Source organism: Lissotriton helveticus, chromosome 11 (genome assembly GCF_964261635.1).
Source record: "Lissotriton helveticus chromosome 11, aLisHel1.1, whole genome shotgun sequence".
Taxonomy (NCBI): Eukaryota; Metazoa; Chordata; class Amphibia; order Caudata; family Salamandridae; genus Lissotriton; species Lissotriton helveticus.
The window spans coordinates 415,432,911-415,460,466 of NC_136072.1; the positions used below are offsets into that span (position 1 = coordinate 415,432,911).

General features: G+C 47.2%; 1 protein-coding gene across 3 annotated transcripts in view; it reads left to right on the plus strand.

Annotated features, from left to right (window-relative positions):
• The window catches only part of STAG1 (STAG1 cohesin complex component), a 1,346,357-nt gene that overhangs the window by 810,984 nt on the left and 507,817 nt on the right, over positions 1-27,556 (plus strand). For all 3 annotated transcript variants that reach the window (XM_078665875.1, XM_078665876.1, XM_078665877.1), the window contains exons 14-15: positions 11,528-11,642; positions 12,000-12,117. In XM_078665875.1, the coding sequence (XP_078522001.1) occupies positions 11,528-11,642; positions 12,000-12,117 (233 nt within the window). The remainder of the gene's footprint in view (positions 1-11,527; positions 11,643-11,999; positions 12,118-27,556) is intronic.

Below are 27,556 nucleotides of genomic sequence, written 5' to 3' on the forward strand. Positions count from 1 at the left end.
GTGGGTCTGAAGCTCACTCCCTGGATTCCATTAGGACCTAACGGTTTCTCACATCTTTAGCAGCGTTCAAGGGACATGTCCCCCTCCATAATCTACATGTTCTCTTCCAGGGGATACTCATTAATAGTCATAAGCACTGAATTATCTCCGCCCATGAGCGGGAACCCGGAACACATAACAATATACATATATATGTGTAAATATATCAAAAAGTACATAGTACTAACTAATTATACACATATACATGTATAATAACCATAATATGCAGCCTAACATATATACATAGGCTAATAAAGCCACAATTACACATCTTCTGAAGCCTGAAAATATGCTATATATAAATGCAATAAACAGGCATGAGCCTAAAATGCATTTCATAACCATGAAAAAACTTTTATTTTCATCAAAGAACCTGTTGTAAACAGTTATTAGCCTAAAAGGCTGCATATGAAAATTTGTCTGTGTACAGAAAATCAGACTGGCACCCTGCCTTTAAGGCCCCAGAGAATCTGCACACTTTGCCTTTAAGGCCTCTAGGAGAACTCTGTTCCCATCATGCACCACAGGTGACAGTTAGGTCAGTTCTTTTTTCCGGCTTGTTCTGTGAGGAACCTGGAACTTGAGCTCTGCTCATTTGTAGTATTTTCTGTCAGAAGTTGGATTTTTTCTTGACATTTTTTGACAATTAATACTTTGGTGGTGTTTATTACCTTTTTTCTGACTAAACTGTTGTGATTTTGTTAGTCAGTATGCCACCTTTATTTTATAAATGTCCTTCCTGTGGGAAGAAAATGGCAAAAACTGATCCACACTCTGTTTGTGTGGTGTGTCTTCCTGATACTCATAAGGTGGAAGATTGTTATCATTGCCTCAACCTTTCTAGTAGGACTTTAAAAGAAAGAGAGAAAATGAGGCTTCTGGGCCTTCTGGAGAGAGAGAATCGTGGTGAGAAGAGTTCTAAGGTTTTCTTATCGACTTCTAAGCCATCTTCTCAGCCTAAACGTCGAAGATCAGCGTCTCCAGAAGGTAAAACGAAGAAAAATCGGCTCCAGGAAGCTTTTCCTGCGAAAAAGAGGCGTTCGACGTTGAGATCCAGATCGCCGTCAGCATTGTCGGCGTCGAAGAGGCCTCCGTCGACGTCGAAGACTTCGCCGGTGAGGCAGTATACAGCATCTCGACCTTCGCCGTCGAGATCTTTATCGACGTCGAGACATCTGGTGTCGATTGCAGTAAGGACGCCGTCGGGGGTTCGACGCTCGACGTCCAAGGATGGTGAGAGAGCGACGTCGAAGGAGAAGATGCGTTCGACGTCGAAAGATCATGGGTCGACGTCGAAGAGTAAAGTGTCGACGTCGAAGGATCATGTATCGACGTCGAAGAGTAAAGTGTCGACGTCTAAGGAAATTCATACATCGTCGTCGAGGAAGAGATCGACGTCGAGAGGAAGATCGGCGTCGAAGGATTCGACGTCGAGGTCTAAGAAGAGGAGGTCAAAGTCTCCATCGCGACGTAGATCGGCGTCGAAGCATGCTTCGGGCTCGAAGCATGGAATGTCTAGGTCTCCCCCACCTGAGCACAGGTCGGCGTTGAGACTGTCACGATCAGCCTCTCGGACCTCACTTAGGTCTTTGTCGAGGTCAGACATAAGTCCTGAGCCTAGAGTGGTTTCTTCACCGCAGGATCAACAAAAAGATGCGGTGGGACAAGAGACAGTGCATCAGGATTCTTCTATGGTGGCTCAGTCGGGCTCTACCTCAGGCCAGGCAGATGATAGACAATTGGTGCCCAGTCAGCGGACTCCATCTAGCTCAGTGGTATCTGAGCACAGTGTAGTCTCCGGAGCTTCCAAGTCTTCAGCAGACCTGAATATTGTGCAGGTGTCACCTGAAGCTTCACCTGAGCGTGTAGGTCGGCCTATCAACTTGTCACCGAGATGGCTGGAAAGTCTTCGGCATTGGAAGATGCGTCCATTATTGGGTGACAGAGGTCCGGTTCCTCGGACGGAGCTGCAAAGAAGATCACGTTCGAGATCATTGGAAAGAGAGAAATCTCGATCAAGGGAGCGAAGGAGGCAGCGATCTGCAACTCCTCAAGAGAAGCGTAGGACTCCTGCTCCATCTCCTAAGTCTGTAGAAGGACGGAAATCTCGTTCAAGGGAGCGAAGGAGGCAGCGATCTGCAACTCCTCAAGAGAGGCGTAGAACTCCTTCTCCGTCTTCTAAGTCATCTTCGTCTTCTACAAGATCTTCATATAGAGACTATTCTCCCACAATATCATCTACTCCTCCGTCCAGTGTGTCTCCAGTGGATGATTTGGGCACATTTAATGATGTGTTATGTCGTGGGGCGAATAAGTTCAGGATCAAGATGGCAGTTCCTCAAATAGCAACGTCAGTCATCTTTGAAACCCTACATCACAAGACGACTGGTAGGCCTCTTCTGCCGTTAGTGCCCGGGTTGTTAGAACCAGCGATGAAAACTTTCTTAACTCCGGCCACAGTGGGTTCAGGACCTTCTAGGATTGCAAAGAAGTACAAGGCTCCAGAGGAAGATCCTTTATTTTTGCGTTCTGACCCACCTCCAGACTCTCTTATTGTGGCGGCAGTCAGAAAAGCACATTCGGCAACATCTACCTCTTCTGCTCCTCCAGAGAAGGATAGTAAGAGTATGGATTCCTTGGGGAGACGAATGTGCAACACCTCAGGTTCGGTCATGAGAGTGGCCAGTGCGTCAGCCTTATTGGGCCGCTATGATCGTCTGCTGTGGGACTCAGTTTCTCGTTTTGCAGAAAAACTCCCTAAGGAGGATCAGAAAGACTTCCTGGAAATAGTGGAAGAAGGAGGATTGGTGGCTAATCAAAGCATTAGTGCGGCTGCTGATGCGGCGGATCTGTCAGCTCATGGTTATGCACATGGTGTTTGTGCTAGACGTACGGCTTGGCTTCGCCTTACGGGTCTAAAACCTGAGACTCAGAGAAAGATGGTAAGTCTACCTTTTAATGGTTCGACTCTGTTTGGATCTCACGCCGACGACGAGATGTCTAAAATGAAAGTGGAGTTAGACACTCTTAACCACTTGGACGCTAAGGCATGCCGATCATGCCCATTGACTTTCCATTGAAATCAATGGAAAGTCCATGACGAGTTACCCTTGTCATTAGCGCTGAAGGGGTTAAGGCCGTTGGTCTTGAAAAGAAAAAAGAGTTTAAGCGTCAAGGTAATTTTCGTCCCTATGACAAAAGATCTTTTCAGCAGAGGGGCCAACAGACGAATTGGTCCTCGCAAAATCAAGGCCAGAGTCAACAGAGATCGCAATTTCAGCAGAGGCGACCTGGACGAGGCAGAGGCAGCGGAAATAGGCAGCAATCATCAGCTACCAAGCAGCCTAAAAAACAATGAATGGAAGCTTCCTCCACAACCGTGTGCCACTCCGGTTGGAGGAAGTATTGTGTGTTATCTGGAAGAGTGGAAACAGATCACAAAGGACAAATGGGTACTCAATGTCATTCAGAGCGGGTACCTTTTGAAATTCAAGAAGCCACCTCCTGTCATGCGTCCTCTGAAAATGGTACAGTGGAACTTAATGCGCTTTCAACAGGAAGCGGATGTCCTTCTGAAGAAGAATGCCATAGAACCAGTGCCTTTTCAACAGAGAGGTCAGGGCCTGTACTCTCGGTTTTTTCTTGTAAAGAAAAAAGGTCCAGTTACGGAGTTCAGACCCATTCTGGACTTGAGGCGTTTGAACAAATTCATTCGGAAGGAGAGGTTTCGAATGCTGGCTCTTCATCAGATTTTCCCTCAATTACACCAGGGGGTTTGGATGTGTTCCATAGATCTGAAAGATGCTTATTTTCATGTCCCAGTATCCAGAAAACATCGCAAGTTTCTCAGATTTCAAGTAGGGGCTCGTCATTATCAGTACGCAGTGCTCCCCTTTGGCCTGAGATCAGCTCCCAGAACTTTTTCAAAATGTATGGCGGTAGTGGCTGCTTGTCTTCGAAAACAACGGATTTTCATTTATCCGTACTTAGACGACTGGCTTCTGAAGAGTTCATCCCCATCTCTACTGGAAGAACATCTATCGATATGCCTCCAACTCATGTACAAGTTGGGTCTTCAAGTCAATTACAAAAAGTCCATAATGAATCCCACCCAGAAGATCCACTATCTGGGTGCACAACTGGACACGGCAAAAGAAAACGTGTGTCCTTCGGAGGAGAGGTGGTCATCCATCAAGACAAAGTGTGTGTTTCTCCTTCAGTCTGCACGTCCGACAGTTCGGCAAGTGTCCTCTCTTCTGGGATCCATGGCATCGTGCATCCTCATAGTGCCAAACGCACGTTTACAGATGCGTCCTCTACAGCAGTGTCTAGAAGATCAATGGAAGCAGAGGACGGGATGCTGGGAGGATCAAATTCTTCTCCAACAGTCTGCAAAAGATTCCATTCGATGGTGGATGAAGAAGACACACTTGATGAAGGGAGTTCCTTTTCATCAGGACCCACCAACGCAGACTCTGATCAGAGATGCCTCTCTCCAAGGTTGGGGAGCACATATGGGCCCGCTGCAAGTACAAGGGCTATGGTCAGATTTCGAGAAAGGGTATCATATCAATCTACTCGAACTCCGAGCGGTCCATCTTGCTCTCAAGTCCCTGGCTCCATCTCTTCAGACTCGGTCCCTCTTGGTGCAAACAGACAATACAACTACAATGTATTACTTAAACAAGCAGGGGGGTTCCAGGACTCTGTCCATAGAAGCTCAGACCATCTGGCACTGGCTACTTGCACGAGACCTGTCCATAACGGCAGTTCACTTGCCAGGGAGCCTCAACACGCAGGCGGACGACCTCAGCAGAGACTTCGTCGAAGCGCACGACTGGGTTCTCAACGAAGAAGTCGCGCACAGCATTTTCCAGGCTTGGGGAACACCAGACATCGATCTGTTCGCAGACGCGGCAAACGCAAAATGCCCCGTCTTCGCGTCCAGGTTCTCCCAGAAAGGGTCTCAAGGGAATGCCCTTTTGATAGACTGGTGTCAAAATTTGCTGTACGCCTTCCCGCCGACGCCGTTGATACCAGCAGCGATCAACAGGATGTACAAGACCAAATCCAGAAAGATATTGATTTGCCCAGAGTGGCCACGCCAATGGTGGTTCCCAGATCTCCTCCAGTTGTCAATCAGGCCACACAGGAGATTACCTTGTCGCCCGGATCTTCTGTCCAAACAGGAGGGGCGTGTATTTCATCCCAATCTGCCCTCCCTGCGCCTGGCAGCATGGCTCCTGAAGTCATCCAGTACGGGCATTTACAGCTAAATCCGGAGTGTATGAACATTCTTAGAGAGGCAAAGCGGCCTTCTACAAGACAATCCTACGGATTTAAGTGGAAACGCTTTTTTCTTTGGTGTCAGAGCAAGGGTCTTGACCCTATTCGAGGCCAAGAACAGGTGATCTTGCCTTATCTTCTTTATCTTGCTGAGTCTGGTTTGCAGTTTAATTCTATCAGAGTCCATCTTGCTGCAATAACTGCGTATAGAAAATCGCCAACACAGATATCGTTTTTTCGGATGCCTGTGGTGAAGGATTTTCTAGAGGGATTAAGAAAGGTGTTTCCTCCAGTCAGATCTCCTTCTCCACCTTGGGAGCTTAATGTGGTGTTGACTAAGTTGATGGGCCCACCCTTTGAGCCCATACATAAAACGTCATTGCAACACTTATCTTGGAAAGTAGCATTCCTGGTGGCTATCACGTCTGCTCGTAGAGTGAGCGAAATTCAGGCTCTGTGTTGCAAGGAACCGTACACAGTTTTTCATGCAAACAGAGTGGTGCTCAGGACTCATCCTTCTTTTCTACCTAAGGTGGTGTCTGATTTTCATATTAACCAATCCATAACATTGCCTACTTTCTTTCCAAACCCTTCAAGTCCGGCTGAGCGGGCTTTGCACTCTTTAGATCTAAAAAGGGTTTTGAAGTTTTACTTAGATAAAACCAAGACTATGAGACACACAGACCGTTTGTTTGTGAACTATGGTCCTACGAATACTGGTTTAGCAGCATCCAAGAGATCCATTTCTAGATGGATAGTGTCATGTATCTTACTGGCCTATCAGCTAGCCCACAAGTCTTTATCAGGTAGACCTAGGGCTCATTCTACGAGGGGAAAAGCTTCTACAACAGCTCTCCTCAGGAATGTGGCTATGTCAGAGATATGTAAAGCAGCTACTTGGCGTTCAGTGCATACGTTTACACGCCATTATTGCTTGGATTCTGATGCGCAAACAGATGCTCAAGTGGGACAAGCATCACTGAGAAATTTGTTTGCTACTTCTAGTTAAACACTGTGTTGTTTGAAATATAGCTATGCATTTATCTGTTCGCCCGCTTCTAGTGGGTATGAGCTTGCTACTCTATTCAGTGCTTAAGACTATTAATGAGTATCCCCTGGAAGAGAAGGATTAGTTACTTACCTGTAATCCTAGTTCTCTTCCAGGGGTATACTCATTAAAGTCATAAGCACCCTCCCGCCTCCCCGGGCGAGCAGTGGCATTGAAGTTTTCAATATATAATATAAAGTTTTTAAGGGCAGTTTCCTGCTAATGTTTACTGTACGGTACAAAAGAACTGACCTAACTGTCACCTGTGGTGCATGATGGGAACAGAGTTCTCCTAGAGGCCTTAAAGGCAAAGTGTGCAGATTCTCTGGGGCCTTAAAGGCAGGGTGCCAGTCTGATTTTCTGTACACAGACAAATTTTCATATGCAGCCTTTTAGGCTAATAACTGTTTACAACAGGTTCTTTGATGAAAATAAAAGTTTTTTCATGGTTATGAAATGCATTTTAGGCTCATGCCTGTTTATTGCATTTATATATAGCATATTTTCCGGCTTCAGAACATGTGTAATTGTGGCTTTATTAGCCTATGTATATATGTTAGGCTGCATATTATGGTTATTATACATGTATATGTGTATAATTAGTTAGTACTATGTACTTTTTTATATATTTACACATATATATGTATATTGTTATGTGTTCCGGGTTCCTGCTCATGGGCGGAGATAATTCAGTGCTTATGACTTTAATGAGTATACCCCTGGAAGAGAACTAGGATTACAGGTAAGTAACTAATCCTTTCAAACTCCTGCAGGATGGCCAGAACATGGCAAAGTACTACATCGATTAGGATCTGGACATTGCTGACTGTCTGGGTAGAGCAGACAGGACCAGTGTGTTGCTTTGGTGCCATACTTGGATCCTCTCAGCAGGGTTTTCATGCAATGTATTAGTCAATTATGGACATGCTATTATGTATGGCGCTCATGTCTGCGGAGACAAGACAGACTCCACTCTGGGGTACTTTAAGTGAAATAAGGAAGCAGTACACTCCCTTGGATTGGCACCACCTACACTGTGATTTCTCCCAATAACTTTGCCCCTTCAAGGCAGGCCTTCAAGCTTTTCGAAGCAGAGGTCAGGGTTTCAACTATCAGCGCCCAGGACCCCAGAGTCAAACTACCCAAACCTCTGCCTCCCTTCCATAGTTTTTTTTTTTTTTATTAAAGCTTTAATTTGCCCTCAGTGGCTCACGAAAACCCAGTGTAAGGTGGTATCCCCTTTTACCCCCCCCCCCCCCGCCCCAGGTGGAGGATAATCACATCAGACAAGTGGGTTCCTTAAATTGTTCATAATGGTTACTTCCTCCCCTTTGTGACCAACCCTCCCAATATGACCCGTACACAGCAATGCCTTCCAATGGACCAACTGCCCACTCAACGAATAGAAGTTTTCTTGATAAAGGGAGCAATTGGGAACTCTTTCCTCCAGAAGGACAAGTTCAGGGCAAGTCCTATATTCCTTCCTGCCTCTCCTGCCAAACTTTCTGAAAATCAGGAGCAACTGGTCCTATGTCATACTAGTGGCTCCAGATTGGGCAAGGAGAGTGTAGTACAGAGACCTCCTGATCATGAGCATATGTCCCTGATCTGGCTGCCTCTTCAAGAGAATCTCCTGTCAAAGCAGCAGGGCAGGGTCCTGCACACAAACCTGCTCAACTTGCACCTCCATGCATGGAGATTGACCTGCAACAGTTAATGGCTTTCAATCTTCCTCTGGAAGTAGTTGGAGGTCATCTTGGCAGCCGGACATCCCTCAACCAAAACAGTACATGGAGTTGTTGGGAGGAGTTTGCGGTTTGGTTCTTCCTATAATATCCTCTTCGCTTAGCTGACATTCTGTTTTTCTTACGCCTAGCAGGAATTTGCTTTGGCAACACTTAAATATTACTTATTGGCTCTTTAATCCCTCTTGCAATTACTCGATTAGGCATTTCTCTTTCAATTACCTTCATGATGCAGTTTTTGAAAGGGCTGGTTCATGTGTTCCACAAACACCATTACTGATGCTGTAGTCCGCTTGGTTCCTACTTTCCTCATGTGTGCCCCATTTGAACCAATGCACAGTTGTTCCTTGCATCTTCTGACACTGAAAACAACATTCATCATAGTGATCACTTCTGAGAGCCAAATTAGCGTATTACAAGCTCTGTCCTGGACAAGATGGTTCTTGGAAGAAAAGCTACCTTTACTTCCTTAGGTCGTGATGCACTTCCAGTTTTCTTAACCCGCTTCTCATCCGTCCAAAGAGGAAAAGAGTCTTGATCCCAAAAGAGCCCAAAGGTTTTACATCAATCTCACCAGGGAACATAGGGGAATGATCAGCTCTCTGGATTTATCAGGGCGAAAAAACAGATGATGCACAAAAAAGACCCACCTCTAGATGGATTGTCTTGTGCATCAAGATCTGTTATGAGCTGGCCAAAGAATCGCCCTTGGAAGGCTTACAGGCCCATTTCACCAGAGTGGAATATCTGCCAAGTTATGTGGGCCTCAGTTCACGCAGCACTACTAGCCAGGACCGGAGGAAGGGGCCTTTTGCCGGATCTATCCAGAGGATATCTTGGACTGAGTTTTGCATTGCTCCACCACCTAGGGAGGTACTGCTTTGTTAACTATTCCCAATGTGAAGAGTCCTGGTTGGAAGCATCCATTAGTAGAACAGGTAACTTGCCTTCGGTGATTATCTTTGTGGTGGATGCTATATGCAACTGCAGATTTCTCACCGACACACCGTCATTCCTCTCTTCGGAATTGACTCATCTTTTCAATACTAATAAGGTGGAAATCTAGAGATTTGCACACTGGTACACTCTGACCTTAAGGGTTCTCTGTCTGACGTGTGGACAGATTAGGAAGAAAGTAACATCAACTTGTGGAGTTGCAGCTATGTAGGGGGGCCCTAATGCTCAATCTGAGGCTGGATGGGCCTGGCACTGAGCTGTACGGCTCCCCCTACCAGTGCATTTGAGGATTGCGAAGGGGAAAAAAGCCATGAATCCAGCCTGGCGCCTGGAGGTATTCACAAGGTGAGGAGTCTGCGGTTATAGTATCCACCAGAAAGCCTGTTGCCAAAGGCAAGTGACTTTTTCTCCGTGCAGATGCAGGATCTGTGGAACACCTTATAAGCCTTTTCCTTGTGAAAGTAATGCAACATATGTAAGAGGCAACATTTTCTGTAAAACCCTTTTTAAAATCATTTTCAAAAGCAAAAACTAGAGTGGAAAAATGTATCCTCTGTAGCTGCTAATAGATTGGGAATTCCTGTGCCAATTTAAAATACACCTTTGAGAATTCCAGAACGTGGCAACCTTCACATTATGCTTTAAGTGCCACATTTCGTCTGCTTTCTGTTGAGGATTTTGTTCCTTTCCTCCTTCTGTGCCAAAATTCCTGCTCACTTTGTTGTCCCCATGGGAGATTAGTAGCCTTGACAGGATGAGCATGGCATGTCCCCTCTCTTCCAGATTCTCAAATATAGTTTGAAATGCTGCATATGAGACTCTTGGACAGAGATTCTAAGGCTCAGCAAACTGGTGGTTCCATCAGATGGACTTTCAGCTGCAATACGTTGTGGGAAGAGTTTGCCTTCTCTATAGTGAGAGGCATCCTCCGAGTGGGGCCCGCTGGCCTTTCCTTGCATTACTGGCATACCCTCTTCTTGGCAGATGTTGAGGTATTCAAAGCCAAAGCATTCTGAATCTCAACATTTGACATCTAAGATTTCAGGACTGCTCCATAAATGCAGAGATAACTTCTGATGCTACCCTCTCCACCTCCCCTTTACTCATCCCAAACATCCTCCTACTGCTCTGATCTCCAAATAAACACTTTCAAGGCCCTCCCCTCTTCTATCACTCCACTTTCTATTTCAATCCAACTAGCAGACTCTTATGTCCACAGCTCAAATGAATTTCATATTTCCCTATACTAATTCACTACTAATCCTGTTTTTTGGGTTCCGGAGTAGCGTGCTTCTTGCCAGAAACCGATTTAACGCCTCATCAGGGGTAACAAGCGCTATATCAATGGAAACCCTCCCCTCTTCTATCCCTCCACTATCCTTTTTCAATACAAATAACAAACTCACATATTCACCGCTCAAATTAGTTTTATATCTCCCTCTACTAATGCATCACTAATCCTTTTTGGTATCCGGAGTAGCGTGCTACTCGCAGAAAAGTGCTTAGACGCCTCGCATGGAGTAGTAAGCTCTATATAAATGCAATGACAATAATGTGTGCGTATTTGCTGCCAGTGTTCTCTTTGCTGAACTAATGGTGAATGATAACTTGGCAACAGGGTAAAGCTGACAAGTAGAGATGGTTAGCTTTTTGGTTGAAAAAGAAGGCAAACGTGTCTTATTGACATTTAAATTGCTACTTTTCATTCGTTTTTTCATTTATTTGCTTTTGTATCCGGCTTGGCTAAAAAGTGCAGTAAGTGTTTCACTGTGAATTAGTCATGAAATGCATAGGATACTGCTTTGGTTGTATTTCTCCTTTGTTTATTTGATGCCCAGTTTTGAGGGGGATAATATTGCTCCTTCTGAGATCTCATTTGTGCGCTCTAGTGATATATTAGCATCTGAGTTGGACCCACATCCAAATTTTTTTTTGTTCTCAATTTTTGCATGAAATGGAATTAAACCGGCTTGAATAGATGTTAAATTATATTTAATTGGTATATTACTCCATGTTCAATATTTTCAGTTAGATATAGTTAACTTTTTTCCTCAATTTATTGCACAAAGCCTGTGCCTTTTTTCCTACTCTTAAGAACTGAGTTAGCTGGGGTAAAATTTAGGTTTATGGTTCAGGGCGAAAGAAGCACCACCTTACTATTCTTGGTCTACATGGACATTGAATCGCCTGTAAAAAGACAGGTAGAGTGAAGAACAGGGTATCTTGCATGTTAAATGCATTTGTATGTACAATTTCTGAAGCTTTCTTCAGTAATATCATGTTTGGCATTCAGTGGATCTAAACTATTTGTACCAGATTTCTCCGCCTACTGGTCTCAAGTCATTTGCATCCTATCAACTTAATATTTATACCTTCAGCCATCATGAGAGAGAGAGCCAATAAAAGCTGTTCATTGGCAATAGCTATGATTAACTATTTAATTCTATTTCAGACTCTTTAGCAGGCATGACCCTCTGGCTGAAGAGGCGCTGGCGAAACAGCGAGGAAGGAACAGCCCCAATGGGAACCTCATTAAGATGTTGGTGTTATTCTTTCTTGAGAGTGAGGTGAGCTGCAGAAGTAGAAACGTTGGCAATAAAACCGCCTAAGATGCTGTGAAGGTGTAACATAAATCACAAACTTATAATGTAGATAACAGCAAGCTACAAAAGTATTTTATTTGGAAAAAGACTTTCATGATGCTGAGATTTAAATGTCCTAACAGAGCTGCCGTTTATTATTGGATGGATATATTCATTAGATATGTATTGCAAACCTAAAACCTTTGACAAAGGAGCTGTACAACTGTTTTTCTAACTTTAATAAATTAGATTGCTCAAAATGTTCTAGTATATTCTACCTATGGGGTGCAGGTAGGTTAGAGTTGAGTATGGGCATGTAATGATTATTATTTTTGTTTATAGTTGCATGAACATGCTGCATATCTCGTGGACAGTCTCTGGGAGAGTTCGCAAGAGCTGCTTAAGGACTGGGAATGTATGATCGAACTTCTGGTAGAAGAACCTGTCCAAGGAGAAGAAGGTATAAGTTATACTTTTAAAACGAAGTTGATGGGCACTAATATTTTAAAGGAACATAATGCTGTTTGAAGTTTGCTTATTGCAGTTTCCATCTCTTTCCTGCTTAGGGGAATGATTGTGGCAAGAGCGTCAAATGATGCTACAAAATGGTCTATTCTTTTTGGAGCAGAGAGCTGTCTGGTTTTCTTTTCTTGCTTTCAGTCACAAGCACCAATAATGTGTTATGTTAAACCCTTCATAAATATAGAAATAAACACTCAAGAATAATCATTTTTATTTTATACGGGAACCCCAACCATAGAACAAGAGGTAAACTAAACCATCAAAATCTATCATATGTAAAACTGCTGTCATTTCATATATCACTTTATCGATAGAAAAGGGACTCGCTCAAAGCTTGTTGCAGAGGGCATACTTTAAAATATTTGTTGTATCAAAGAAAGGAGCAGGGCAGGAGGTTCATATGTATGGTCTTCCCTCGATCTTATGGAATAGCGCTTAGCACAGAGATGTTTTCATAAATCTTGGATCAACTAGCAATCGCACAGGCCGCTCTCCGGGAGAGACTTTGTGATAGGTCAGTTAGGAAGATCCGGGCTAAGCAAACTACTGTTGTGAGGTACAAGACCTATGTGCAAGTCTCCATTTTAGTTACATGTTTTAAACTTGGCATCTTTTTATAAATGGTGACTTTCTGCTTTTTACATGCGTTGCGCTTTCACAATAACTTACTTGGAAATTGTTCTGCAAGCAGCACATTTCTTAGTTAGCAAATCATGTAATTGTGTACATTCTGGTCAAGGCGAAGGGACACTGTACACCATGCCTTTCAATGTAGTTGTCCAGTTGGAGACTGCTCCGAGTATCACAATAAACTCTGGACGTTTGACACAGTGCAATAGGGAACAGTGCTTTTGTTATATAAACTGCCTCTCAGCCAAATTAGGCAGAGGAGCACTTTGGCTAAGATTATCCTGGAACGCTGTGCCAGAGATTCAGCCCCACGGACTTTCTTTCATCCCGCTGAAGATGGTTGCCTGCTTTACACCAGACCAACTTCTTGATACATCATACATGGGTATAGATGGGTTGGGTTGTCTCAAGGAATATGCCAGATGGTGCTCCCACTATGCTCATTAGTGTAGGTAGAAATAGGATAGGAGTATATTCATAATCACACTGTAATGTTAGAATGGTTAAATTAATCTTTATCACCATTCTCAAAATGCTGGTTACAATGCTTTGTTTTATCCTACTAATTGCATTTCACACTTTTTACACAAGTACAATTCAATCAATCAGTGATCTTATGAAGCCCGACTACTCAAAACTGAGGGTCTCAAGGCTCTGAGTTGGGGGGAGGGAGGTCTGCGGTTCAGTTTGAGCCAGGTCTTGAGGTCCTTCCTGAATTGCAGCAGCAATGGTGTTTGCCTGAACTGCAGAGACAGGGAGTTCCAGCTCTTTGCAGCGAGGTAGAAGTATCTTCCTCCAGCCGTGGTCTTGTGGATCTGTGGGATGGTGGGCTGGGCCAGTTGAGTGGGGATGTCTGGTGGGAGTGTAGAAGGAGAGGCGGTGATTGTGCTATGCAGGTCCAGCGTTGTGAAGGGCTTTGTAGGCGTGCGTGAGAAGCTTAAAGGTGATTCTTTTGTTGACCGGTAGCCAGTGAAGGTCTCTCGTGGCAGTTGATTTAGTTGTGGCATGGGATGTTCAGGATGAGCCTGGCAGAGGCGTTCTGGACGGTCTTCAGTTTTTGTGGGAGTTTGAGTGGTGCCGGCGTAAAGTGCATTGCTGTAGTAAAGTCTGCTAAGCGCATAGGTGACCATTTTCCTGGACTCAGTGGGGATCCAATTGAAGATCTTAAGAAGGAGGCAGAGCGTGTGGAAGCAGGAGGGAGAAACAGCTTTGATTTGGCGGTTCATTGAGGGAGCGGAGTCCAGGATGATGCAGAGGGTTTTTGTGCATGGTTCGAGAGTGTGGGGGGATTCAGAACGCTGCAGCCTACCAAGAATCATCCCAGTCAGAAGTGGGGGAGCCCAGGATGAGGACTTCGGTCTTGTCTGAGATAAGCTTGAGCCAGCTGTCCTTCATCCAGATGGCGACTGCCTTCATCCTGTTGTGGAAGTTGCTCTTGGCGATTGTGGGTTCGTCTATGAGGGAGAGAATCATCTGGGTGTCGTTGGTGTAGGAGACTAAGTGGAGTCCTTGGCTTCTGACGATTGTTGCAATCGGGGTCCACGGGGATGTTGATGAGGGTGGGGCTCAGGGAAGATCCCTGAGGCACTCCGCAGCTGATATATGTGGGTTCTGAGTTGAATGGCGGAAGTCTGACTCTCAGCGTTCAACCGGTGAGGAAACAGACGATTCGTTTTAGGGCTTTGTCGCGGATGCCGGTGCAGCGGGCGTGGTGGGAGACGGTGCTGAGAGGGCCAGGAGGATGAGGGCAGCAGTCTCGCCTCGGTCAAGGAGCTGCAGATGTAGTCTGTAGTGCTGAGGAGAACGATCTTGGTGCTGTGGTTGCTTTTGAGGCCCAAATGGGAGAGGTCCAGGATGTTCGTTTCGATTAGCTCCGAGTTGGGCATTGATTGCTTTCTCAATGACTCTGGCTGGGAAAGGAAGCAGAGAGATGGGTCATTTAGTTCTTGCGGTCGATCGGGTCTGCAAAAGGTTTCTTCAGCAGGGGGTTGATTTCTGCGTGTTTCTAGTCTTCCTGTAAGGTTGTGGACTCAATGGAGCAGTTGATGGTGCAGCAGAGTTCAGGTGCAACTATGTTCAAGTTTCTGCGAGGATTGCAGTGGGCATGATGGCGAAGAAGTGGACGCAGCGGTGGTCTGTCCAGTGTGGCTCGGAGGTGTGGCCGATGGAGATGTTTTTGCTTGCGGAGAAGATGGGTTTGAGCGTGTGTCCTGCTGAGTGGGTTGGCGTTGTGACCAGTTGAGTCTTATTGTGGTGAGGTTCTCCAGTAGGGATGAGGTGTTGTGGTCTTCGAGGTGGTCCAGTTGGAAAATGAGGTCACTGAGGAGCATGTAGTCTTTTGAGGTGAGAGTGGTAAGCGATGATGCCGGTTATGGCTTTGCTGAAGGGGGGGTCTGTTAGGTCTGTAGACAAGAGTGCCGCAGAGGGTGGCGTTCGTGTTGGTCTGGATCTGAAAGTGGAGGTACTCCATGTCTGGGGAGTGGTCCTCGGAGCTGGTTGTGAGGCTGCAGGTGTCTTTGTGTACGATGGCGTGCCTCCTCTCGGTCTATTGATTCGTTCCTTGTGGATGGTTTTGTATCTGTCTGGGATGGCGGGTGCTATGTCCGGAGCTAAGCTCTAGTTCATCCAGGAGTATGTAAGGACGACGCCGGGGGAGATTGAGTCTAGCAGGTTCCAGATCTCCATGGCATGTCTTTTGAGGGAGCGGGTGTTGAGTAAGATACATCTGAGGTGGTAAGGTCCGGTTCTTGAGGGTTGTGCGGTCGGTGGTTCTGGTGTGCAGAGGACGGCGAAGTTACAGGCCTTGGGCCTTCTTTGGCAACGCAAGGTGGCAGGCGGAGTGGCATCCGGTGTTGGGGGCGTGGAGGGTGCTGGTGTCGTAGCGATGGATGGCTAAGGACCAGGGTTCCTGGTGCTGCGTGCAGCTGGGCTTGCCTTTGGCGCGACAACGGCCCAGTCTCGCAGCTGCCGCCATTTAGTTTGAGGGGGCGGGCTTGGAGGCTTGAAAGCAGCGCTGGAGTGGGGTTGGGACCATAGGGAAACTAGCAATAGCAGGGACACAGAGAGGAAAAGGGCGCAAAAACTGGAAGATTGCCAGAGTGAGTGAAAGAGTGGCAAAAAGCAGAAAAGATAAAAGGAAGGTTTAATTAAAAAAATCAGAAGCGTAAAAGGCAGACGCAGGAGCAGAGATGCTCCCCTCTGGAACTCCAGGGATGAGAAGCAGACTTCAATATATTTTTAAAAAACTATTTGGATTGCTTATGTGTCTCCCTATGGGCATGCCTGAGTAACAATGAAAGGGTCCACGATTTCCTTGGGTAATTAGAGTGGTCATGTTCTGGGATTGCAGATCAGGGCGAGCAGATCGGTGAAGAATTCCATAGGTTTTACGAAAAGCTTTATTGGGAGGATTGGGTTGCCTCTATAGAAGTCATTGTGAGAAATTGGCCTGGCATATGATGTTCACTATTCTAGTCTGCACCTTGCACCAGTCCAAACGACCCTTATTGATGGTAGGATCTGAAAGAAACAGGTTAGTATTAGATTCCTTATCTTAAAATATCCCCAGGCGTCAGTCTGGATCTGGAAACTTTTGCGTAGCAGGACCCCTGCTCGTCGGTAGGCGTCGTCTGCGGCTCCGCGTCCGTCGTTGGCGCCGGGATGACGTCGCCGGAGTACTTAGATGCCGTCCTCGCGCGCTGACGTCAGTTCTTCTTTTTTCCGCTCCAGCAAGCGCCGATCCGGATAAAGCGGTATCCTTAAGTCATTTTTGGACTAAACTGACATCGAAAGCTAGGCGGGAGCGGTCCCGTAAGCGCCTCGAGCTCTGGCAATCAGCCCCGCGCCGCTCGAGGTCCCGGTCCAGGAGGAGGTCGAGGGACCGGTCGCAGTGCCGGAGTCATCACAGCTTGGCGAGTCGACACCATTTGTCGGGCTCCAAGTCCTCAGGTAAGAGGCACACGAAGTCGAAGACGCGACACTGCTCTTCTGACTCCCCCCGACGCTCGCGAGACGTGGCCAGGGGTTCGGGCAACACCGCCCACGCGGCTCCGCCGGAGCTGCAGACGTCGCGGCCTGCTCCATACCTGCCGATCCCTGGGCAGAACGTGACGCCGGAGATCGATCGATGCCTTCCTCATGGCCATGAGGTCGCTCACTCCTCCGTCTGGTTCCACGGTGCCTTCGGGCCCTGCGGTCCCGACTGGGAGCCCAAGCGGGCCAGGTGCTTCGGCCCCGGTGCTGTCGGGTGCTTCGGCCCCGGCGACTTCGCTTCCGACGCCGCAGGGCCCCGTCGGATCCGGGTTGCCGCTGGTCGGCCTAATGACCCCTCCGGCCGGCGTCGACTCCTAGTGTGTCGCCCCCGACGCCGTCTCCGGACGATGTCGTCCTCGATCCGGTGCCGACGCCGGGAATAGTGCCTTACTTCTATGATCCGGCCCCATCATTTGAACCTGAGTACCAGGAGATGGAGGACGAGGCGGATTGGGAGGGGTCTGAGGACCGTCTGGCACAGGAGTGCCAGTCTTTTCAGGACTGGGCAGGTGAACTAGGGGAGGCCAGTGGTTTGGACACTTCGCCCGATACTAGATTTGTCTCCCCTCCTACCGTGGCTACGGAGGAGGGGGCTGCCTACAGTGTGGTGTTGACGAGGGCTGCCAAGGCCTTGTCTCTTGAGCTCCCGGTCGCAGCCGTGAGGACTAACCTCCTCACTGAGGTCCTCAAACCACAGGCAAACTCTTCGGAGCCTCTACTGCCGTTCAATGAGGCCTTAACTGACGTTCTGTTGGGCACTTGGTCCAGGCCCTCTACAGGTCCCCCTGTAGATAGGAACGTGGCCAGACGCCACCACCCGGCCCCGGGCGACCCTTGTTTCCTGTCCACCCACCCCACCCCGAGAGCCTGGTTATCCAGGCCTCTAATTCCCAGACTGCATTCCCGACAGCTCCCACTGATCGGGAATCCAAAAGGTATAAACAGTATGGAAAAAAGATGTTCTCCTTACTTGGTTTGGGGTTGCGGTTGGTCAACACCGCTTGCCTTTTGGGCCGTTATACCCACTCTCTGTGGGACACGGTCACGGACGTGCTGCCACAATGCCAGGAGGATGCCCGGGTTAAACTTGCCCAAGTCCTTGCGGAGGGGCGAGATGCGGCACGGTATTCCATTCGATGTGGGCTGGATACCACGGACTCGTTAGGCAGGGCTATTGCGACGACGGTGGCGGTTTGCCACCACGCCTGGCTGAGGTCCGCCAATTTTTCGGCCGATGTCCAGAACACTCTTATGGACATGCCGTTTGATGGCCGTCGCCTCTTTGGCGACAAGGCAGACAGTGCGCTTGAGCGCTTTAAGGACTCCAGGGCTACGGCCAAGTCCTTGGGCCTGTCGGCCCCGCGCCAGCAATCTGCCGCCTCTCGCTCCTTTTGTGGCCAAGGAAGGGGCACCCCCACACGTCCTGCCAGCCATGGGCCGCAGACTAACATCCAGTGCGGTGGCGGACGTGGTAACCGCTGTGGCGGTGCCAGGGGACAACGGCGAGGCCAGTCCACATCCACCCCCTCAGCATCCGACTCAAAGCCCTCCTAGTCCGAGCTTTCAGGCCCATTTAACGCCAGTGGGGGGCAGGGTTCGCCATCACCTCCTCCAGTGGCGCGACATCACATCGGACAGGTGGGTGCTGCAAATCGTCCGAAGGGGCTACTCCCTCCCCTTCGAGGCGACCCCTCCAGCCATGCCACAGCAATACCACCGCATGTCGGGGGATCACTTGCAACTTCTGAGAGAGGAAGTTACGGCCCTCTTGGCCAAGGGGGCCATCAAGCGCGGTCCTGGGCCAGAAGTAGGGTGTGGTTGTGACTCCCACTACTTTCTGGTTCCCAAGAAGGGCAAAGGGGGCCTACGCCCTATCTTGGACCTGTTGAACGTCAACGGCTTCCTCCGGAAGGAGAAGTTCAAGATGCTGACTCTGGCTCAGGTCTTAGCTGCCCTAGACCCGGGAGACTGGATGGTAGTGTTGGATTTGCAGGACGCTTACTTTCACATCCCTGTCCTGCCGGCGCTACCTGCGGTTCACGGTAGGCCACGAGCACTTTCAGTTTACCGTGCTTCCCTTTGGCCTTACCAGCGCCCCTCGGGTGTTCATGAAAGTGATGGCGGTAGTCGCAGCTCATATGCGCAGATTAGGGGTGTCAGTCTTCCCCTATCTCCGACTGGTTGTTGAAGGCGGGCTCGCCCCAGACAGTCGTCAGCCACCTCCAGACTACGGCCGACCTCCTGCATCTGCTGGGGTTTTCCATCAATGTGCCGAAGTCGCACCTGTGCCCCTCTCAGAAGCTCCTCTTCATCGGAGCGGTTCTGGACTCTGCGCGGTTTTGGGTTTAGCCTCCCGAACAGGGGGTTTCGGGATATTCAGGCTCTGATTCCGATCTTTCAGCCTTTATCCCGAGTCTCGGTCAGGTTGACGCTGCTGCTTCTGGGGGCTGATGGCCTCCTGCATCCTTCTGGTGCATCAAGCCAGGTGGCGGATGCGGGCTCTGCAGTGGGACCTGAAGTTTCAGTGGGCCCAGCATCAGGGCAACTTGTCCGACCATGTCTTGATCTCGGAGGGTACTGCAAGACAGTTGCAGTGGTGGCTCACAGACCGCGATTGGGTCAGCGGCAGATCCCTCTCTCTTCCCCAGCCGGAGCACGTAGTTGTGACGGACGCGTCCCTCCTGGGCTGGGGGGGCCACATGGGAGAGGTGGAGACCAGAGGCCTCTGGTCTCCGGCGGAGTCCCGACTCCACATTTACCTTCTGGAGCTGCGGGCGATCCGACTTACACTGAAGGCATTCCTCCCCTCTGTCCGGGGGAGTGTAGTGCAGGTGTTCACGGACAACACCACCGCCATGTGGTACTGCAACAAACAGGGCGGGGTGGGGTCGTGGACCCTAAAGCAGGAGGCTCTGCGTCTCTGGCAGTGGCTGGAACATCAGGGCGTGACCCTGTGGTTCAACACCTGGCAGGTTCCCTGAACACCAGGGCGGACGAACTCAGCCGTCTGTGCATGATGGATCACGAATGGCGTCTGAACTCTGACGTGGCGCAAGGTCTCTTTCAGCAGTGGGGAGAGCCTTGGTTAGATCTATTCGCCACAGAAGAGAACGCACAATGTCATCAGTTCTGCGCATTGGAATTTCCAAGGCGGCACTCGCTCGGAGACGCTTTTCGTCGCGAGTGGAGCTGCAGTCTGTTGTACGCCTTTCCTCCTATTCCACTTCTGCCCTGAGTGCTGAAGAAGATAAGGCACGACCGGGCCCAAGTCATCCTTGTGGCTCCGGATTGGGCACGAAGATACTGGTATCCCGAGCTACTCAGCATGTCAGTCGATCCCCCGATTTGTCTGCCTCTTGAGGAGGACCTTCTATCGCAGCAGCAGGGGGTGGTCCTCCACCCGAACCTGTCCAGCCTCCACCTCCATGCGTGGAGATTGAGTGGCGACAGTTGAGGCCATTTGACTTGCCTCCTGAAGTCTGTGATGTCATTCTGGCAGCCAGGCGTCCCTCCACAAAATAGGTTTCACCTGCAGGTGGAACAAATTTGTGGCATGGTGCACAGCAAAGGCTGTGGATCCACTCTCTACCCCCCTTTCTGAGGTTCTCCTCTTTCTTCTTTCTCTTGCCCAGCAGGGCTCTGCTCTGGGCACTCTTAAGGGCTACCTCTCTGCCATTTCCGCCTTATTAGGCTCCCTGATCAGCCCTCTCTTTTCAAGTCCCCAGTTGTAAATAGATTCTTGAAGGGCATCACTCATATGTTCCCCCTGTTCCTTTCGTGATGCCTCAGTGGGACTTGAATCTTGTTCTGACTTATCTGATGTGCGCGCCCTTCGAGCCACTTCATAATTGTCCTCTTCGTCTTCTCACTCTTAAGACTGCATTCCTGGTTGCCATCACCTCTGCCAGGCGAGTGAGTGAGCTCCAGGCTCTTTCTTCACGACCTCCTTTCCTTTCTGTCCATCCGGACAAAGTTGTGTTGCGGGTGTAACCCTCTTTCCTGCCCAAGGTAGTCACAGCCTTCCACATCGGGCAGTCCATCACCTTGCCCACCTTCTTTCCGCCTCCGCATCCCTCGAAAGAGGAAGAGAGGCTCCACCGTCTGGACCCAAAACGTGCGCTCTCATACTATCTGTATCGCACACGCCAGTTCCGGGTGGATGACCAACTCTTTGTTGGTTACGTGGGTGCGAAGAAGGGATGGGCGGTGCACAAACGGACCATTTCTTGGTGGGTCGTTTTGTGCATCAAGGCTTGCCCTTAACTAGGGTACTATTTGCTAGGGGCTTTCAGGGAGTACTAAAGGTATTGCCAGTTGGATGAAACCATTTTACCATTTTGGGAAGGAAATATGGCACTAGAGACCTGGTTTGCAGGAACCCAGTGTACTTCCAGTCAAAATCACATCAAATACCAGGCAAACATGTCAAATAGGGGCACTTGCCTAGAAAATCGCTATTGTCACCAATTCCTTTTGGTTTTATACACTATTTATTGGACAGGAACTGCACTCGCTGCCTTCTGGGATCACTCTCTTGAATTTTTAGTTGAAGTGTACTGATGGACTTACCTGCAGTGTTCAGCATAGTGGGCCTTTACTTCTTTTTTAAAGTTTTTCTCCATTGTTGCCCAATAAGACTAAAGAACTATTCTTTGCATCACACCATTTTTGTCTGAGCTGTCGTATTACATGTTCTCGTCCATGTCGTTCTTATGCGCTAACCCCTATCTTAGAAGTCAAAAAATGATCTCTGCTGTTGTTCATTCTTTTGAACTTTTGCCTGGCTCCTTGGACATGATTCCAAAAAAAAATTGTCAGAAATTTCTTTTAGGTTATGTGCAGCAATGCATTAGGTTTTCTAAAGATCCATCCAGGAGCAGTAGTCTTTCAGAACATGCTTGATAAGTCAAAGGTGAATTTCAGTAAATTGCTGTTGGAAAGTGGGTTATTGGTAGGGGCAAATGTAGGTCTGCCACTGGCAATAAGGCCACTAACACATGATGGGACTCAGCATAGGTCTTAGAAAATTATTCCTTTGCTCAACCCTTGGTAACGTGGCTGCGAGCAGACAGGCTTAACTTCAAAGACAGGCATGTAAAGCATTTAAAAACACCATTTCAGTAAATAATTAAGACACAACACAAAATAAAAATCCAACACCAATTTATAAAAATAGTTAATATTTTTATCTTTTAAATGACACCAAAACGAAAATAATCCACTGTAGGGAACCTGATATATAAATTTTTAAAGGTTAGTCACTTTCTAGTGCTTAGAAACCAAGAGCGCCCCTTTAAGTCTTTCTGTTTGCTCTGTCAGGGACACACCTTTATAAATTGTTCTGAAGAATTCTCACCACTGCAGTGGGCCGCCTTCTTCAGCAAGCGGGGTCCAGTTAGAACACCTTCCTGGCGTTCTGCTTGCAGGTTCCAAAGTATCCAACACACAATCCAAGGTTCAGGAATCTCCAAGAGGGTCCTTGAAAGTGTGAAACTTCAATGCTGCAATCCACTTGAACAAAACCCCTTACAAATCCACTGTACTCCAGGCTTGGAATTCTTTGTGGGGCTGTCCAGGTGGTGAGCTCTGTTAACCTGTAGCTTGCAGGGAGTTTCCACTCTTGAGTCTTTTGGCAGCAAGGTAATCCACAGGGCTGTAGTTTCAGAGGGTGCAGTCTTCATAGGTCATGCCTTAGAGTTCCTTGCACACAGCAAAATCTTCAGCAGGGCACTTCTTGCTTCATTCAGTTTCAAGCAGCAAATCTGGAGGGCTCTGCCCCTCTCAGATATTTATTCAAAATTCTCTGGGTCAAGCACCAGGTCACTGCTGACCAATGAGAGCAGGGCAACTCCTCCTAGTTATGGCCACATCCTGTGGAGTGTCATTAGTTTGTCCCAGAATGCATCATCCGTCCAAATCCATAATGGCTGATTTTCCAGCAAGGAGGTAAGAGATGGCTAAACACACCCCCTGGGATATCTCATTTCCATGGACCATCCCAGTAACATCTGCAAATTCCTTTCTTAAGCCTAGTCCGGACTCTGGGTCACAACTGTCATTGTGGACTAAAACCCAGGCCTCCCCTCTTGCCTTTGAAGAGCGTTGTTTACGACGCCACCTCCTGGCCTGGAATTCCTATAGAACAGATCACTGCCCTCTCCAGCAGCCTGGCTAATCCACTTAAATCTGACCAATCAGGGCAGACCACTGAAAGGCTGAATTTGGACTTACAAACAAGAAAGTCTCATAACTTATTGTATGTACACTTCAGGAGAAATTCAACAATATAATATTGTTGGATTTACTACGACCATTCTGGGAAGTCTTTGAATGGTCCGGCTAGTCCTCTCCTATCAATATTTACTAATCAATCCCTTCCTACCATGTTAACCTATGGGCCATGTGGTTTGCAATGGGGAAAATGACTTGCGCCACTTTTGTAGCGCCAGGGCTTATAAAACCATATTTTATAAGTATTTCCATAATTTCTACCGGACCCCCACCCCCTGTGCAACTAGGGGAGACTTCAGGGGTTCTGAATCTGCAGAAATATTGCAGATCGCCATTACCCAATTCTTCCAGCATCAAAGTCGAATTTGAGCACCTCTTTAAGACAATGTGGGGAGTGAAATGTAAAATTTCACTTTACCCAGGCTTCTAAAAACTCATTTTATAAGGGCGCTCCTTATAGATAACTGACCCCCCCCCTGGGATACCTAGTGGTGACCGTGGGGGTCCCTAATATGCAAAAACATGGTAGGTTTTTAATTTTTAAGGGCCCCTACCCTCAAAGTCGAGTTTGGGCACAATTTAAGGTTTAAAAGCTGTCCTGGCCCCAGTGCAGCTTTTAAACTGACCTCAGGCTTCAGCACTGCACACATGCTGATGCAGAGAATCTGCTGGCCTCTAAACTGCCATGCCCCAGGATACTGGCGACTTCTAGGTAGTTTTAATCCCCTGCCCTATTACATACTAGGGGCTTAGGTGGTAGGTCATGCCAACTACAGGGGTGCCCCACCATACTATAGTGTACCCTAGTGTATGTTGGGTGTCTTAACTGTGTTCTAATGTGTTCCTTTTAGCTTGGCACTGGCCCTGGGCCTGGTTAAACAGAGTCAGTTGCCACCAGTTCCAGTCAGCAAAAAGTTGGGGGGTGCCCAGGGCACAGGATGACTTTGCAACAATTGCATACTAATAGAACTCAAAACATTTCAAAAGAAGCAAAGATCAGTGCCATATTCTGTATCACTTCTGAGTATTGGAGACTTTCATATGAAGTCAACAAATGTAGGAGTGTGCTTTGATTAATATGCCAATATGTGTCCAGGCTTGAACAATAGTTAAAAAATGTTTACTGGCTTATCTCACTACACTTTTTTCTATTTGGAAAAGTAATTGAAGATGGATACTGCCCTTAACTACCACATAGATTGTCATTTACTCTGTTTGGTAGCATAACAAATCCATATGCTCCGAAGACCCCAGAATATGGGCATTCACCTTGTGTATTTGCATTAAAAAAATATAATTACTGCAGACACAAAATATGTGCATTGTGCCACCTGTCCACATCATGTACATTTCAAATATGCATTTTAAATATACATTTTAGGAAGTAATATTTTTGGAAAACCTTGCAAAAATACTTAGTTTATACCTCTACTAGGAACCTTAGGACCTTAGACCAAAAGTGTAAGAAATTGGATTATTTGTAGTGGGTGACTACCTTTCTTTAAGGAATAATCACAACCTTTATATGGGTGAAACCTCAAATTCACTAAATTAAACTGAGTTCAATCACTATGCTTTACTTATGGTAATTTCTAAAGTATATATGCAGTATTAAAGTACTAAAGAAGTCCAAGATTAAAACTAAAAAATACTAAACAGAGTTGGAAAAATAAAAACAAATGTAGTAAACAAAATTACACCAGCACAGCAAAAACCCAATAAGGGGAACCGGAGTTACGAAATTTTAAAGATCTGAGTAGGAATAGTGTCAAGAAGCTCAAAGTGCCAATATTGTCAGGGGTCTCAGCAGGCTGTGACCTAGACCCAATTTGACGAGCACCGCAACGGAGCGTAGGTTGGATACACCAAGGACTTCTGTCCTGGTGAAATGTTTTACATTCTGACTTCAGTCCTTTAAGTTACAATCCCCTCAGGCCTTTTGGGGAGGCACTTAGAGATTCACTGTGAGTCAGAGTCCAACAGCAGGGTCTAGTCCAGATCCAGCTGCCATTGGTCAGATTGGCAGTTGCTGTAAAGTTCTCTTGTAGCTTGTTGTTTCCTTGTAGCTTGTTGTTTTACTGTAGCCAAATGAGGTGGTCAGCCATATGACCCTTGGAGTCCACATCTTTGTCCTGGGTCCATGAGGGTTCCTCTCTGGACACAGATAGCAGGTCCAGCACTGTTTTGTTCTTCCTCAGGTCCAAGAGTTTTCTAAAGTGGGTAACTGTAGGTGACTTGTTTATACCTGGTTCTTGCTAGTGATGGATGGGGTGGGGCAGGGAATGACTCTAGGGCATTGCTTGACCACTAGGGTAAAAGATACTTTGCCTGAACCTACCCACTTTAGGCATTTTCAAGATGGCAAAAGTGTTCAGACACACTACCCATGGGCTCTGAGGGTGTGTGTGTGTGTATTTGTGTTTGTGTTAATTCTAGTGTCCTCCCAATGTAACACTCAAATCCAGATTGAAGCAGCCACTTCACCCACCATACATCAAGAGAGAAAAGTCTGGTAAATCGAATTAGGGTTCATCCTCAACCAGGCAATGGGTATAAAAGATTTGTCTGGCTTTCAAGTGCATCTCTAGGGTTAGATGTAAACCCCAGCCAACCTGTCAAGCAGAATGCAACACTCCTACAGGATTCAACACTGTAATGTCAAAGAGGATCCCCACAGTCCCCTCATTCTGAGGTTCAGCAGAGTCACTCATGCAAATTACACTCAGCCTGTTTGCTGTTGGGAGGCATTTCACACCCACAAATTCATATCTAAATGCTAATTTCCAACTGCCAGAAGTGGGTGAGCAAAATGCAGATTAGCCTCCAGGAACTTCAGATAGGCTAAAGATAACTCTAAAAGTTACTTTTTCTTAATATTTATTAAAACCCTGACCTCCCAATTGAATCTGACTTTTAATTACAATTAAAAACAGTAGTTTTATTATATTTGTATCTAATCCCATCTCGGAGATACAGTATGTTTTTTTAATCTATACTTTGATTTTCTGCATAGGCCTGCCATAGTGAAAATAGCCGGACATGTTAATATTACATTTCTATATGTCCTCCTTTTAAATACTATGTACCCTGCCTTTAGCACTCAAGCCGTGCTGCACTCAGAAACCACAGCATGAAACTTTAGGTTACTAAGTACAGGACGAGGACATCTTCTTGGTGGAGATTTTCTACAGAACGGTCTGTCCAATAACTTCCCGTTCTTTGCAGCTTGCTTAAGACGTCGACCCAGTCAGGGTTAGAGTTTTCCTCCCTCCATGTTCACAAGCAGTACAAAGTGGCTCCAGATGACCCAGAGGTTTTTAGGAGCCCTGTCCTACCTGACTAGTTGGCCAAACTGCTAGAAACAAAAGCCTCTGCTTAGGCAACAAGGGATGTCCCTCTGCCAGAGAAGGAGGGTAGAGAATTGATGGTAGCTGGCAAGCATGTGCCTGCGTCAGGGTGGCCACATCATAGAGACTCTCCAGATCAGTTAAACTACTCTAAAGATATGACTGTCATCAGTGGAAGGAGATGGGGGAGCTAATCAAATAGCACCTCGCAGCCCACCACAAAATAGGCCAGGAACTGGTTGCAGAAAGCATTATCCTATCCTACTCCACCATAGGTGCACATTGGACTCTTCCTATAATGCCCCAAGAAAGATGTCTACCTGTAGCCTGATACAGTGACATGCATGGCTGTGGGACTTTGGATTTAGATGGAGGGTCTCCAGTTTTAGGCCTGAGGTTCAGCAGCATCTCCATAATTTGCTCTACAACGGCAAGCATCTCTTCAGCCTTTATTTGATTCAATGCCAAAGGCAGCTCTGGAAACCACAAAGGCGATGGGCACCTTAAAGACCATCAGCAGGCCAGAGGAGGATCTAAAACATTTACTCCTCCTTAAGGTTAATAGTATCTCCCACCTTTGCAGGAACCCAAACCCTAAGCCCTATGCAAGCAGTCGATGTGCTCTAGGCAGTGCCTCTGCCTAGAAGCAGTGACTCCCCCGCATTACCTCCTCCTCACACAACACCAGCTGGGTGAATACTGAGGTTTTTTCTTTCTCAGTTGTAGGAAATAACCTCTGACAAATGTATCCTCTTGGTGGTACGACAGGGGTACTTCTTGGAGTTACACAGACACCACCAAACATACCACTTCAACACTATGTCCTTATTCATTACCATCTACAACAGTCAAAGGAGGAAGTGGAGATACTCCTACCTAAAATGGTCATCGAGCTGGTACCTTCCCCACACGTCTGATCCCCAAGAGTGTTAGGATGCAACTTTATGGTAGCCCTTGACTTCAAGGATGGTTGCTGCCACTTCACCATACGTCCAATTCACCATCGCTAACTGCGCTTTGTAGTAAGTGAACAACACTACGAGCTCAAAGTTCTACCCATCAGGGTCACTACAGCCCAAAGGGTGTTTACAAAATGTCTATCAGTAGTGGCTGTGGACTTGTTCAGAAACACCATTA